This window comes from Dama dama, chromosome 24 (genome assembly GCF_033118175.1).
Source record: "Dama dama isolate Ldn47 chromosome 24, ASM3311817v1, whole genome shotgun sequence".
NCBI lineage: Eukaryota > Metazoa > Chordata > Mammalia > Artiodactyla > Cervidae > Dama > Dama dama.
The window spans coordinates 64,348,256-64,364,150 of NC_083704.1; the positions used below are offsets into that span (position 1 = coordinate 64,348,256).

The following is a 15,895-nucleotide window of genomic DNA, read 5'->3' on the forward strand; positions in this document are numbered from 1 at the left end:
ACTGCATCCAAGTACTCCATTTCGGACTCTTCTGCTGACTATGAGAGCTACTCCATTTCTTCTGAGGGATTCTTGGCCACAGTAGTAGATATAACGGTCATCTGAATTAAATTAGCCCATTCCAGTCCATTTTAGTTCACTGATTCCTAAAATGTTGAAATTCACTCTTGCCATCTCTTATTTAACCACTTTCAATTTACCTTGATTCACAAGCCTAACATTCCAGGTTCCTATGCAATATTGCTCTTTACAGCATCGGACTTTACTTCCATCACCAGTCACATCCACAACTGGGTGTTGTTTTCACCTTGGCTCCATCTCTTCATTCTTTCTGGAGTTATTTCTCCACTGATCTCCAGTAGCATATTGGGCACCTACCAACCTGGGGAGTTCATCTTTCAGTGTCCTATCTTTTTACCTTTTCATACTGTTCATGGGGTTTTCAAGGCAAGAATGCTAAAGTGGTTTGCCATTCTCTTCTCCAGAGGACCACATTTTGTCAGAACTCTCCACCATGACCCATCTGTTCTTGGGTGGCCCTACATGGCATGGCTCATAGTTTCATTGAGTTAGACAAGGCTGTGGTCCATGTGACCAGTTTGGTTAGTTTTCTGTGACTGTGGTTTTCATTCTGTCTGCCCTCTGATGGTTAAGAGGCTTGTAGAAGCTTCCCATTGGGAGAGACGGACTGTGGGGAATCTGATCTGGCTCTTGCTCTGATGGGCGGCCATGCTCAGTAAATCTTGAATCCAATTTTCCATTGATGGGCGGGGGCTGTGTTCCCTCCCTGTTGTTTGGCCTCAGGCCAAACTATGGCAGGGGCAATGGCAGTAATGGCGACCTCCTTTACAAGGATTTGCGCCCATACTGTGTACTCTGTGCCCTGACCCCGCAGCAGGCCACTGTTGACCCACGCCTCTGCAGGAGACTCCTGGACACTCACGGGCAAATCTGGCTCAGTCTCTTGTGGGGACACTGCTCCTTTCTCCTTGGTGTGCACAAGGTTCTGTTTGGGCCCTCCAAGGGTCTGTTTCTCTGTTTCCCCAGTCCTGTGGAAGTTCTGTAATCAAATCCCACTGGCCTCCAAAGTCTAATTCCCTGGGGGTCTCAGTCCCTTTGCCAGCTCCGTTACTTGCTGCTAGGGGTACACTCTGGGGAAGTGCCTCACATCCTACCGGCCTCATCTAAAGGTCTGCAAATATGCCAAGAGCAGGGGCCACTTCTCCACCCCTTCCAATTCCCCCAGGGCCACACTCACAGCAGAAAATCCAGCATGGCCTGATTCACTCACCCTGGTTCCCCCACGACACCTGGATGATCAAGGCTTTCCTTCATGGAGGGAGTGAGATGGGCCAGAGTGAAACAGCGAGGGAAGAGGCCAGAGTAACAGCCCCTGAGAGCGTTAGTCACTTTGCTGAACGCCTAGTACAGGCACAGCATCGCAGAGAGCACAGGGAGGCACGTGTTAAAAAGAGGACCTAAGGATGGAGCGCATGGCAGCAGCTCCACTTCAGGGGTCCGGGAGAGGAAAGTGCTCCCCGAGTGCACAGAGGCGCTGGACTCGCACAGGAAGAAGAAATGACACGTATGTGCAGGACAGGCAGTGGCTAGAGAAACCATGGCGTGCCTCCTGTGAGACACTGCACAACCATCAAGAAAGGCAGGCAAGACACGTCCCTGTCAGAGTCAGAGGACGCCTCATGCATCTCAAATTTGTAAAAAAAGATTCACAATTAAGAGGCAGACACTCAGCCATGGCACACACACATTCTCCAGTGTGTGCATATGCTCAAGTGCACCTCACATGCTCCTGAGGCATATCCTACACCTGGGCAGCAGCAGACAGGCCAGGACTGTCACTTCTGGCACTTTTGTGCTGCAGTTTTTTATCATGAACATTTTTTTAGCAGCTAAAATTAAAATAATAAAATTGAGCCCCTCTGGTATTTAATCAAATAGCTAGTTGATGATTATGGGACAAGAGAAGACCTAGTAAGCACAGCAGTGGAAGAGAACTGAGAATCCAGAAACAAACCTATGTATCTGTGCTTGACTGATTGACAAGGTGCCAAGACCACTTAATGGTAAAGAAGAGTCTCATCAACAGACGGTGCTGGGACAGCTGGCCACCCAGGTGCAGCAGGATGAAGTTAGACCCCCACCTCACGCCATATACCAAACCTGACTCCAAAGGGGTCGGAGATCAAAATGCAGCAGTTAAAACAATGTAATTCTCAGAAGAAACTAGAGGGGTATATCTTTACGACCTTGGCTTTGGCAGTGATTTTGTAGACATGACACTGACAGCAGGAGCGATCAAAGAGAAAACAAATATATTGAACCTGACCAAATTAAAGCATTTTGTTTTTCAAAGGACACAATGAAGCAAGTTCAGGGATCACACACAGAATTTGCAAATCACTTATCTGATAAGGATATGTACCTAGAATATAAAAAGAACTCCTACAACTCAACAACACAAAGAAAAATAATCGAATTTAAAAACAGGCAATCAATCTGAAAGATCAAGTCTTTAAAGAACATACACAAATGACTAAAACCAAATGAAAGGATGCCCAATATCCTTAGTCAAGAGAGATAAGCAAGTTCAAACCATAAGGAGATATCACTTCACACCCACTACAATATCCATAATCAAAAATTTCAGGTAGTAGCAAGTGTCGGCCAGGACATGCACAAGTCAGAACCCTAATACCCTGCTGGTGGCAAATAAATGGTGCTGTCACCATGGAAACCAGTCTGCAAGTTCCTCAAAAGTTTAACACAGCGTTACCATTAGACCTGGCAGTTCCACTCCTGGTACCCGCTCAAGAGAAATGCAAATTCACGTTCACATTCATCTGCACCTGTGAGTTTACATCAGCATCATCCGTAACAGGCAAAGGTGGAAAAAAACTCACACGTCCATCAACTGGCATGGGGGATGAGTAAAGATAATGGAGTATCAGCCACAGAAAGGGATGAAGAATTCACAGAGGTCACAGCATGATGACCTGAGAGCATCACACTTAGTGAAGGAGTCCACACACTGCACACCCTACTTGTGTGACGTATACACAACAGGCAACTCTCCAGAGATGAAAGGAGGCTAGCTGCCTTGGGGTTGGGTGAAACAGGGACTGACAGACAGAAAAGGGTAAGAGGTGGGTTTTTCCACATAGTATTTGATATCTCTATTTCAAAACTAACATGTCATTAAAATCCAAAAAGCATGATAGTGGTGAGTGCTGAGAAAGAATAAAATACAGTCCTGCAGGGCCGGGCACACATGGGGATGGTGGGAAGACCCCTCAGAGGAGACAGCACTAATGGGGACCCCTGCCCTGACATGAGGAGGCCTGCCAGGCTCACATCTTAAGAATCAGGGAAAAAAGATCTAATTCCGAGCAGAGGGAAGGGTGAGTGCAGGCCTCTGAGAGGAGCCAAGTCCGGCCTGTCTGAGAGCCTGATGGAAGCCATGTGTTAGGCTGGAGAGGAGGACAGAGTCAAAAGCCCAGGGAGCAAGGAGCAAGGGAGCAAGGGAGAGTGGTGGGTGGGGGAAGCTCTGCACAGCGGGGGAGGGGGGGACTCTGGTTTCCTCGTCCCAGGCCCCCAGGGGGACCCACCAAACTGTACCACCTGATGAGCGAGGGGTTAAGGAAAACATTGGCAAGCTTCTCACGGGCAGGAGGAGATTTGTAATATTTTTTAATGTTGCTGCAAAATAAAGCAAGGAATATTTTTAATCAACAAATACACACAGACACACACACAGTAGTCATGCGAGAATAAACACCATCTGGGCAGCGCTCCCTGCACCAACACAACCAGAACGGAGGCCCCAGAGCAGACAGATCTGGGGACTCGGGGCCTGAGGCCCACTGGTCACTGTGCTATCAGAGCTGGGCACAAGGAGCTGGGCATGGTCAGGGGGCAGAGGGCCCAACCCCGAGCAGCGCTGGGAAGGAGGAGCCCACCCACACGCAGCTGCGGGGCCCTGACCCACTCCTCCCTTCTGGAAGCTTCCTGTTCCACACCCGGAAATGGGGCCAGGCACGCTGAAGCGGCTGGTGCAGAGCAAGGACAAGGGCTGTGGGGCCAGATGGGCCTGGGTCAGAAGCCAACCAAGTGACCACTGGCTGCCTGACCCCGGGCAGGGACCCCTGTCTGCTCCACGTGCCCCTCTGTGGCATGGCAGTAGCTCACGGTGTGGGCGGTCACACGGCTGAGCTGCACAGGGCCGCTCCGAGGCCCACGGTGAAGAGACCGCACAGCTGGCTGGACACAGGCGCGGAGCGGGGTGACCCACAGCACGGCGCACACAGCGGGGCCTCGTTTCTACAGAAACAGGGAGGCGGCACGCCATGGAGGCTTGGGAGCGCCTGGAAGGGTTTAGGAAGGCAGCAACTGCTGGCCTGTGAACACAGACGCATCCCACAGCCTTTGAGGAATGGGTGAGGGGCAGGTGACTCCCCCTCGCTGGAGAGGGCGCGTCCTCACTGAGCCCAAAACACAGCGTGTGTGCACGTCCTGAGTCCAACCCAGCAGCTTCAGTCCACGGGAAAATGAGACGCTGCACAGCGGGTGGCGCACCTGGGACCAGAAATCAGGGTCATCGCAGCCTCAGAGCACAGGGCAGACTAGAGACAGGGTGAGAGGGCCCCACAGTCTGGAAGGGGGGCACCTCCACCTGCCAGGCTGCTGGCCGGGCCCACCCCACTAAAGACGAAGGCGTGCGCGCCTGGCGGCGACACAGCTGCCCCAGAGCAGCACAAACGGGCCTCAGCACAGAGGCCACGGGCAGATCTAGATCCCTAAGGGACGCTCGGTGAGGGCAGCCACAGGGAGCCGGGCTGCAGCGAGGGGACAAGTCGGTTCTCACAGCAGGTCAGGTCCCAGGAGGAGAAGGTCTGCAAGCCGCCTCTCCTGCCGTGGACAGTGCTTTACTGAGCCCAGGGTAGGCAGTGGAAGGCGGAGCACGCCTGTGCTCACCAACGGCCTACTTAATTAGGAAAACATCAACATGAAAATTAACAGCTTTTAGTCTGAGAAAGCAACCCCTCTAGACACGTGTGAGAGGCGGCTGCAAGGAGGCTGCTTTCCAAGCACCGTTCTTCACATCAAGCAAGGCTCTGGGTGCTCCAGGTGACGTCCTCACGGCCTCACACAGGACGCGGGGTAGGGGCCTTCAGGCCGCGGCCGTTCACGCGCCGTCTTCCAAGGACCCTCTGGATGCCTGCCACACCCTCCTTCCCTGGCCCACGGCTCCTGCGAGCAGGCCGAGCACCGCACAGGCTCCAGACGAGACCCGGACATCCAGCCCCAGGTGGCTCTGCCCTCCTGCGACTCTAAGAAGATGCCTCTGCTTTGCTGCAATGGTTGCCGTGGAAATTCTGTTGGCTAGTCCTTCAGTTGTCTGTGAGCTGAAATTAGATTCACAGATCAAATCCAAGTATCTGGACAAGAAGAGTTCTGGAGGGCAGTGACTGCCAGCACCTCAGGGGCCCAGCAGGCGACACAAATGGATGAGGCGGCCTGGCAGTACAGCGGGGCAGGGGCGCGGTGAGAGAAGGCCCCAGGGAGGGCGGCGACCTCACAGCTCTAGCCAAGGGCTGCCACACGGAAATGCAGACCAGTCTTTTTGATGTTTACCCCAAAGAACCAAAAAGTGAGTTGATGCAAAGCCTCCAAGTTTCAAAACGTTGTGAATACTGTGAAGTTCCCAGGCTGATGGTTTCATTCAAGAAGTAAGGAGCCAGGGGCTTAAACCTCTGTCCTAGGGTCCTGCTTGTAAGCCTGGCTCTGGGTCCCATGCTGGAGCCAGAGACCAAGAGCAGAACTCCCTCCCCCCAGAGCAGAGGCTGCAGGACCCGGGATGGTGACCTCTGACAGTGCAGAGGGAACCTGTGAACAGGTCCTGAGCCCGAGGAAAAGTTCCCCAAGGATGGGGGCAAATCCCCCAGGGATGTCTTTCAGGGGAGCCCATGGCATCTGTCGGGTCGAGTTCCTCCCACAGCTGGGAGCTGCTGCCCCTTCCAGGCTGTGGGGACCTCTCACCCTGTCTCTAGTCTGCCCGGTGCTCTGAGGCTACGACGACCCTAATTTCTGGCCCCAGGCTCGCCACTCACTGTGCAGCGTGTCATTTTCCCTCGGACCGTCCTGCAGACAGAGGGGCACAGAAGCGAGAAACGGCAGGGTGGGAGCACACATCCTCCCCGAGGGATGGGCGATGCAGGAGAAGGTGACGCCAGCACGCACAGGGCCCCGTGAGTCAGGCCCGGAAACCGCTGGAGGCAGTGGGAAGCACCTAAGAATGAGACGGAAGCAGGCTGCATCCTGAGCATCAACCCTGAGGTGATCACTGATCCAGCCACTGGCGGGGCCGCCTCTGGGAGCAAGGCCACTGGACCCGCAAGGGAGGAACCTCCATTGCAACTGTAAGGGTTCTATCACCACTGCCTGACACCTACTCAAAAGTCAAGTCTACCTTTTCAAAGCACATGACCCTGCTAGCACCAGCAAGGACAGATTTGTGGGAGGCAAGCCTGTTGGGAGAAAGAACAATTTATCAGAGACGCAGGGGAAGGAGGGATGGGCCTGACTGAGATCAAGCGTTCCTGAGGGGAAAGAGGAAAGGGTAAAATAGAAGCAGGGGAAGGGAAGACACAAGAGTTGTCACTGGACAAAGAGCAAAAGCGCACCCAGCCTCCTGGGTGAGGACCAGCTGGATGGACCTTCGAACGTGAGGAACATGACGTGTTCCAGAGAGGCAGCAGGGGACACGTGAGCCCAGGGGACACGGTGAATGAGAGATGCGGGGGGAACCACAGGGAGACACGGACAGCAGCGTTGGACAGCTCTGGGCTGGGTTTAGAATCCAGTCACCAACAGCTCACAAGTACAGACGAAGGAGGTGGCCAGGGCGGGGTGCAGGAGGGAAGGAGGGCTGAAAAGGAAACGCTCTGCAGGGACGGCAGTGGGGTCCTGGAAACCAGGGACCGCAGGAGACGCACAGTGACCTCCCTCCAGGGTGGAACCCACAGGGTCAAGAGAGCAAGTGGACTCAAGATGAGCCGATAGGAGCCAAAGTGGACAACCCCTTTATGTTTACATGAATTGACCCTTGACCCAAGAAGACATTCAGCGCTGCTCTGCACAGTCACAGGTGGCAGCATGGAATTTCACCTTCCATGAGGGACACCCCCCAAAGTCACCTGGGCACTCACCCCATGTAAATTCATTACTGGTTATACCACGGTACTACCCAGAGGACATGACAGGATGCCCAGAGGTGCCCTGATTGCCAGCTCCGCTGTCCCCACACACGGCGAGTCTGGGAGCCCAAGCCGAGGAACAAGGGCACCATCCCACCTTTAGGACAACCCTCGCCTTCAGCAGCTTGGGCCCAGGGGGAGGGACCAAAAGTGCTCTGCTCCCCTGCAGAATCAGCTCCTTTGTGTCCAGAGACCTTGGCTCCGGGAGATGTGGTGTTCTGGGAGCATCAAGGAGAACCGATCTGGAAAGTGTCCGGCCTGGGACCAGCACCCAAGCCACACTGCCAGACTCCACACCCAGACACACACATGTGCTCGCAGCAAAGCTGGGGAGAACTGGGTTATCCGACTCCCGGCTGTCTTAGTCAGTGTTTCCTGTTGTGAGCCATCCACAACACTCACCAATGGTCAGCGCTGAGCAGGGTGAGAGTGGGGAGGACTCATGACCAAGCCAGTGAGGCACCTGTGCTGAGCACAGCCCTGTCCCACACGTAAAGAGGAAGATGTGGCCCCCTGGGAGTCAGGGCTCCAGGCCAGGTGCCATGGCCTCTCCTGTTCTCCACACTAATCCTAACAGGTGCTAAACCAAAGGATGTGATGTAACGTGACACAATCAGGAGTGTTGACGGTCACATTGAGACATTTGAGATGCATGTCACTGGGTAACGGCAAGGTGGAAAAGGAAGTCTGCTGCACACATGCGGAAAGAGTGAAGCCTTGAAAGAGTGAAAAGCAGAAGAGTAAGGCTCTCAGGTCACAGGTCACCAGCTTGGGTGAAAATGATCCTCAAGTTGCCAATCCAACCACACAATTCAACACGCACATACTAATGATCCAGAAGCTAGTGAGTAAGGCAGTCTGCACTCCCCAAGCTTACAGAAGAAAAACAGGCTATAAGAATGCAGAGGAAGGGGTGATGAGAATATTAAAAGATAAAATCGCCAATCTGATAAAGAGTAACTATGAAAAACGTACAGCTAACATACTCAGTGGTGTAAGACAATGTTTTCTCCCTGAATTCAGCACCAAGACATGCGTTCTCACCAATTCTACTCAATACCGTAGTGGACATTCTAGCCAACACAACAAGGCATGAAAAAGAAAGCAAGGGCATCCAGACAGGAAAGGAAGAAGTAAAAGTCTCTTCATTTTGCAGGCACCATGATCGTACCTACGTAAACCTTAAGGAATATACACACACACACCAGACAACCCTACTAGAGCTAATGAATGAGTTCAGCAAAGGTGCTGGACACAAGATCAATATACAAAAATGAACTGCATTTCCATATGCTAGCAGTGAAGAATTCACAAACGAAATTAAGGAAACAATTCCATTCACAGTAGCCTCATAAAGAATAAAATGCTTGGGAATAATTTTTAAAGAAATGCAAGCCTTATACATTGAAAGTATAAAATACCACTGAGAAAAACTTTAAAAGATCTAAATAAAGAAAAAGAGATTTCATATTCACAGCCTAGAAGACTCCATATTGTTAAAGTGACAATTCTCCCAACATAATCTTATAGATTAAACACAAACCCCATCAAAATCCCAATAGGCTTTTTACAGAAGCTGATAAACTGATCTTAAAATATGTGTGGACATGCTAAGGACTTAAAACAGCCAAACAATCGTGGGAAAAAAAGGAACAAAATTGGAGTCTTATACTTCCCTATTTTGAAACTTCCCACAAAGCTTCAATAATCATGACAGTTTTGTACTGGCAAAAAGATAGACATATAGCATACAAGTCAGTGGAATTTAAACAGAATTAAGAGTCAAGATATAAATTCTGAACCCCTATGTTTATGGTCAACTGATGTTCACCAAGGTCCCAAGGTAATTCAGATGGTGAAAGGGTAGTCTTTTCAACAACGGAGCTGGAAAAATTAAGTATTTCATACAAAAAAAAAAAAAAGACTGACAGAGTTCAACATGCTCAGGTGCTTGAGCCAAATCCAACTCAAAACCTGATTTTATATAATTTATAAATATTTTATAAATAAAGTTTTACTGGATCACAGCCACACCCACTCATTTTACATACTACCTATAGCTACTTTCACCGTAAAATGGCAGAGTTGAGTAATAGTGATAAAGACTTTCTGCTCAGCAAAACAGAAAGTATTTACTTTCTGGTCATTTACAGAAAAACTGCCAACACCTGACTTAGAGCCTTACTTCACAACATCCACAAAATTTAACTAAAAATGGATAAATATAAAAGCCAAAACTATAAACCTCTTAGAAGAAAACACCAGCAAAAATTTCCACAACCTTGGGTTAGGCAAAGATTTCTGGGATATGACACCAAAGTCCAACCACTGAAAGAAAAACATTAATAAACTAAACTGCATCAAAACTACAAATATTTGCACTTCAAATACACCATTAAGAAAATCAAAAGACAAACCACAGATTGGGAGAAAATATCTGCAAATCATAACATCATAAAGGGCTTGTAATCAAGAAATAAAGAAATCTTACAACTCAATAATAAAGATAAATAACCCCATTAAAAGCTATTAAAAGTGGGTAAAAGATGTGAACACCCATTTCACCCCAAAAATATGTGGGTGGAAAATAAGCACAAGAAAAAACATCCAACATGATTAGTTATTAGGAAAATGTAATTCAAACAAGATACCATTTCACACTCAACTAGAACTGCTGTAAACAAAAAGAAAGAACAAGGGTTGGTGAGGATATGGAGAAACTGGAATCCTCATACACTGCTGGGGGAAATGTAAAATAGTAGAGTCACTTTAGAAAATAGTTTGACAGTTTCTTAAAAAGTTAAACCTAATAATTCACCAAATTTAAAAAGAGTGACCTAGCAATTCTACTCTTAGGTTATTTATCCAAGAGAAATGAAAACATTATGTTCACAAAAAAACATATACACAAATGTTCACGGCAATATTATTCATAACAGTCAAGAATTAGAAACAACTCAAACATCCACCATTGTTTAACTTAATAAATAAAACCCAAAAAGTCCATATGAGATGCCATTTGGCAATAAAAAGGAATTACTAAGACACACCACAATGCCGAGGAACCAACACCAAGACCATTGTTCTCAGTGAAGGGAATGAGACATGAAATATTTATGATGAATATCCTGAAAAGGCAAAAAAAAACAAAAACAGAGGCAGAAGGCTTAGTGGTTACATGGTGCGGGTAGTAGGAATGGGGAGTGACTGCAAATAGGTACTAGGGACCTTTTTAGGTTTTGTAATGTTCTAAAATTCCATTGTGACAGTTGGTCAACTCGGTAAATTTGCTTTAAAAAAAAAAAAACACTGAAATGGTGAATTTGATATGTAAAATAAATTGCAGCAAAGCCATTAAAAAAAATCATCAGATAAAATCTTTCCAAAGCTCCACCTGTTTAGAGAACCACCATACTGCATCCAGGTAAAGTGTAAACAGCCCTGCATCACCTGTCTAGCCTCATCACCTGGCCACCTCTCCACCATCCCAACAGTGTGGCTCTGCCAGCACACAGGCTACAGAGCTGGAAAGTCTGAGCTTCCAGCTCTACCACAACTTTGCTGTAACCAGGGGTTCCTTCCCCTCCTTGAACCTGTTCCTACACCTCTGAAACAGGGATGAGATCTCACAAGGTCAGCCTGGGGACCAGATGACACAGCACCCTGAAACCACTCAACTCAGAGTTTGAGTTGACAGAGTTTGAGTCAACAGTCCGTCCTCTCCCCATTGGCCCAGGCCCATCATTACGGTCACCACCTCTGAGGAGCGCTGTCTGACCAGCCCACCAGGAAGCCCCATCGCTCTTATCCTTTCTGTTTCCTTCTTGGCCCTTGCAGGGGGTTTTTCTTCTTTTTTTTTCTTTCTCTTAGTCAGTTCCTCATCCTGGGCTGAGGTCTCCATGGGGACAGACCTTGTACTTTGTCCCCTGTTGTCTCTGCCAGGCCAGGCCCAGCTCATGGTGAGCACTTGCTGAGGTGGTGGGGTAAGTGTGGTACCCAAGCCTGCGTAGAGGGCACATGGCCTCCAGTGTGAGCACATGGGAGCTGGCCCTCATGTCCCACTACCTCCTCCAGTCTTCCCCTCAGCAGTGCTCCAGACCTGCCTCCTGGAGCAATGAATGATGGTGAAGATGGTGTAGCTCTGAGGGTGAAAGGAGCCTGGAGACACAGCTAGAGCAGCAGCCTTGGGGAGTGACTTGGGCAGGGGATCGGGGGTCAACTGGTTCAAAGAGTCTACACGCTGACAAGAAAACACAGAAGAAGGATACAAAAAAGATCTTAATGGCCCAGATAACCACAGTCGTGTGATCACTCAACTAGAGCCAGACCTCCTGGAGCGAAGTCCAGGTGAAGACATCCAGACATCCTGGGTGAAGTCAAGTGGGCCTTAGAAAGCATCACTACAAAAGAAGCTAGTGGAGGTGACGGAATTCCAGCCTGAGCTATTTCAAATCCTAAAAGATGATGCTATGAAAGTGCTGCACTCAATATGCCAGCAAATTTGGAAAACTCAGCAGTGGTCACAGGACTGGAAAAGGTCAGTTTTTATTCCAATCCCAAAGAAAGGCAATGCCAAAGAATGTTCAAACTACCGCACAATTGTACTCATCTCATACACTACTAAAGTAATGCTCAAAATTCACCAAGCCAGGCGTCAAAAGTACATGAACCGAGAACGTCCAGATATTCAAGCTGGATTTAGAAAAGGCAGAGGAACCAGAGATCAAATTGCCAACATCTGCTGGATCATAGAAAAAGCAAGAGAGTTCCAGAAAAACATCTACTTTTGCTTTATTGACTACGCCAAAGCCTTTGACTGTGTGGATCACAACAAACTGTGAAACATTCTTAAAGAGATGAGAATACCAGACCACCTTACCTGCCTCCTGAGAAATATGCAGGTCAAGAAGCAACAGTTAGAACCAGACATGGAACAGACTGGTTCCAAACTGGGAAATGTGTATGTCAAGGCTGTATATTGTCACCCTGCTTATTTAACTTCTATGCAGAGTACATCATGCAAAATCCCAGGCTGGAAGAAGCACAAGCTGGAATCAAGATTGAAATATCAATAATCTCAGATATGCAGATGAGACCACCCTTATGGCAGAAAGCAAAGAGGAACTAAAAAGCCTCTTGATAAAAGTGAAAGAAGAGTGAAAAACTTGGCTTAAAACTCAACATTCAAAAAACTAAGATCATGGTATCCAGTCCTATCACTTCACGGCAAATAGATGGGGCAACAACGGAAACAGTGACAGACTTTATTTTTGGGGCTCCAAAATCACTGCAGATGGTGACTGCAGACATGAAATTAAGCTGCTTGTTCCTTAAAGTAAAGCTATGACCAACCTAGACATCATATTAAAAAGCAAAGACATTACTTTGCTGACAAAGGTCCGTCTAGTCAAAGCTATGATTTTTCCAGGAGTTATATATGAATATGAGAGTTGGACCACAAAGAAAGCTGAGTGTGGAAGAGCTGATGCTTTTGAACTGTGGTATTGGAAAAAGATTCTTGAGAGTCCCTTGGACTGCAAGGAGATCCAACCAGTCCATCCTAAAGGAAATCAGTTCTGAATATTCACTGGAAGGACTGATGCTGAAGCTGAAACTCCAATACTCTGGCCACCTGATGTGAAGAACTGACTCATTTGAAAAGACCCTGTTACTGGAAAAGATTAAAGGCAGGAGAAGGGGACGACAGAGGATGAAACGGGTGGTTGGCATCACCGACTCGACGGACATGAGTTTGAGCAAGCTCCGGGAGTTGGTGATGGACAGGGAAGCCTGGGGTGCTGCAGTCCACGGGGTCGCAAAGAGCCGGACATGACTGAGGGACTGAACCAAACTGAACTGAACATGCTGACAGGCAACCAACTTTAACTGAGTCACCTAAGATGGCTATGCGAGGGGCACCGGGAACAGTCACATACAGGACATTCTGGCCATGTGCATACCTCCTCTTACTGGAGGATGACATTAAACATACTAACTGAAATGACATCTTTATGTATTTCACACATGCTTGCTCAGAAAAAAATGGAGAATATAACTGCAGCATTTTGCATTAAATTTTTTTTACCATCCTTGGAATTAGGGCTTGAACTCAATATGTAAATATATGCCAGTAAGTGTGCAGTCCATGGGGTCGCGAAGAATTGGACATGACTGAGCAACTAAAGTGTGCAAACTAGCAAGACCTTGGCACATAATTTTAAGGGAACTAGAGGGCTTTCCAGGACCAGGCCTAGGGGATTAAATACAAGAGGTCTTTAGGGATGTTTAACTTTCTCTGAAGGAGCAGGCAGGTGTTCTTTCGCATTCACTTTCCAGTACATTAATTTCTCATTTGATTTATCCAATAACCTATTCCAGTGATTTTTACTCACCTGCTTAAAGACAAGGTGGACTCCTCAATCTCAAGTCACTTTGCTGGCATGAGAACATTACGCCAACCACTGCACTGCCATCACCTCCTTTCTCTGGTCTCCCTCTCTCAAACTAGGCACGCGAGTGGATAGAAGGATGGATGGATGGACATATGGAAGGAACAGAGGAAAAGAACGGAGGAAGGAAGAGAAGAAAGAAGAAAGGGCTCTCACAGCTTGGGGCTATCACCCACCTGTACGTCTTTGCACAAGTCATTCTCTGATGAGTGTGCCCAAAGCTCCCTCTAGTTTTAACAGTTTCTGGTAGAAATAAGCAGGGTCCATGCCTAGACAGTGAGAGACTGTCACAATTTTCACAGTGCCTTACATATCACTGGGGATGTACGTGCGTTGGAGCTTGGAGTTGTGAGAAAAGGCTATTGCTTGTCCTGGAAAGATCTGGGTTAAAGTCCCAGAAGTAACACCTTGAACAAGTTCCCTAACCTCTCGAAGCCTGATTCTCCAGTTTTAAGGAGAATTTATACTTTGCAGAACTGCTAAAAGAACTAGAATTAAAATGTACCCATCTGTCATAAAACCCCAAAGAGATGATGCTCCTCTATCAACTTAAAGGAGTTCCCTCAGAAGCCTATGACTGACCAAACTTTCCAACACTCCCCAAACCAGGTAACAACAGTGGGCAAGTGCCCAGACAGAGCCTGGAGCATCTTTCTAAATTCTGACTCAGGTACTGCCTCTAATCTTCTGCCTCAGCTGTCCTCCATCCACAAAATGGGCCAACAGAAGCCGACTTCTCAGAGGGCTGTGGAGAATTAACTGACAGGATACCTGCAAAGGGTGTACCACAGCCCACGCCCGGGCTGAGGACTCAAACGTGAACCTGGGGAGGCTGTAGTCAGGCAAGAGCTTTGGCCTCAAGGCGGAGACACTGCGGCAGGAAGCACAATTAAGAACTAAAGCCTGCGCAGAAGTTCTAAATAGTGGTGAGCGACAGCCACGACAAAAACCCGTGTGTGGCCGCGGGGGTGGGCAGGCGCTTCAGACCTTGTCACAGAAGGATGCTGAGGTGAGACCTCAACCACAAGAACAATGGAGCAGATTTGAGGGAAACTGGAGGCGCGAACACAGCCCCGTGCGGGGGTCGCGAGCGGAGCAGGTCGCACCTCCACGGACGAGGAGGCCTTGAGGCCAGCGAACTGGGGGCAGGGGTTGGGAAGGACTGGCACCGGGGAGGGGGTGGGGGCGTTGGGAGGGGCTGGCACGTGAGGTGGTCGGTCAGGTCAGCAGTGCAGCTCCGGAACTCAAGGGGTGAAGCTCGTCGTCCTCTTACAGGCATCGTCGTCCGAAGGCGGCGAGGACGCGGATCCGGGGCTACGGTCCAGACAACGAAGCCCCGCCCCCCCTTCTCCGCCCATCCTGTCACCCGGAGGAGACTAGGCCTGAAGCGCCCTCCCCCTCGCGGTCCTCTCGCGGCCGAGCGACGGCACGCCTCCAAACGCCCTCCCGCCGGCCGGCCGCTCACCCGGATGCCCTGCAGCACCCGGACCCGCTCCTCCTCGTCCATCCCGAAAGACGCCCTGCGGCCCTCGCGGCTCTCGGCGCTGCCCATGGCGGGAGGCGGCTCAGGAGCGCCGGCGCTTACGGGACCGGCGCCACCTGCCAACAAAACCGCGTCCTATTGGCGGCCGCTCGGAGTCCAGCCAATCCCGGCGCGGGCCGCCGGGCATTGTGGGGGCTGTAGTCTCGCGGCGCCTCCCGCCGGACCGGAGCACGAGGCGCGGCGTCCGAGTTCAGACAGCGCGCGGCGGGATGGGTGAACGAGGGGGCCGGGCCAAGGGGGCCAGGACACCAAGGAGGCCGCACCGGGCGGGCTGAGCCGCCGCAGGTTCGCGGTGAAAAGGCAGAGAACGGGCCTGTGACTGAGCGTCCTCGGCGCTGAGGAAGACGACGACGTCGCGATGCGGGAGAGAAGCTGGACCTGGCGGACGCTCTTCTCAGGGGAGGAATTGGTGGAGGAGGAAATTCGTGCGAGGCCCCTGAAGCGGGAGAAGGAGGCCGAGGGCCCAACTCGGAGACCGTGAGGGAGCAGAGCAGACCTGAGGAGGGCGGCCAGAGCGGCCAGGGCCTTGCCAGCAGGAGGACGAGAAACGGTCCTCAGCAGTCAGGAGACACGCGACGTGCCCGGGCGTCGTGTTCACGCCTGTCTAACTGGGTCATACGTGTAATGGA

General features: G+C 49.9%; 1 protein-coding gene across 4 annotated transcripts in view; it reads right to left on the reverse strand.

Moving 5' to 3' along the window:
- Positions 1–15,328, reverse strand: part of CHCHD6 (coiled-coil-helix-coiled-coil-helix domain containing 6) — a 99,343-nt gene extending 84,015 nt beyond the window's left edge. For all 4 annotated transcript variants that reach the window (XM_061129051.1, XM_061129049.1, XM_061129048.1 and 1 more), the window contains exon 1: positions 15,189–15,328. In XM_061129051.1, the coding sequence (XP_060985034.1) occupies positions 15,189–15,275 (87 nt within the window). In that variant the 5' untranslated portion in view covers positions 15,276–15,328. The remainder of the gene's footprint in view (positions 1–15,188) is intronic.
- Positions 15,329–15,895: the final 567 nt, after the last annotated feature.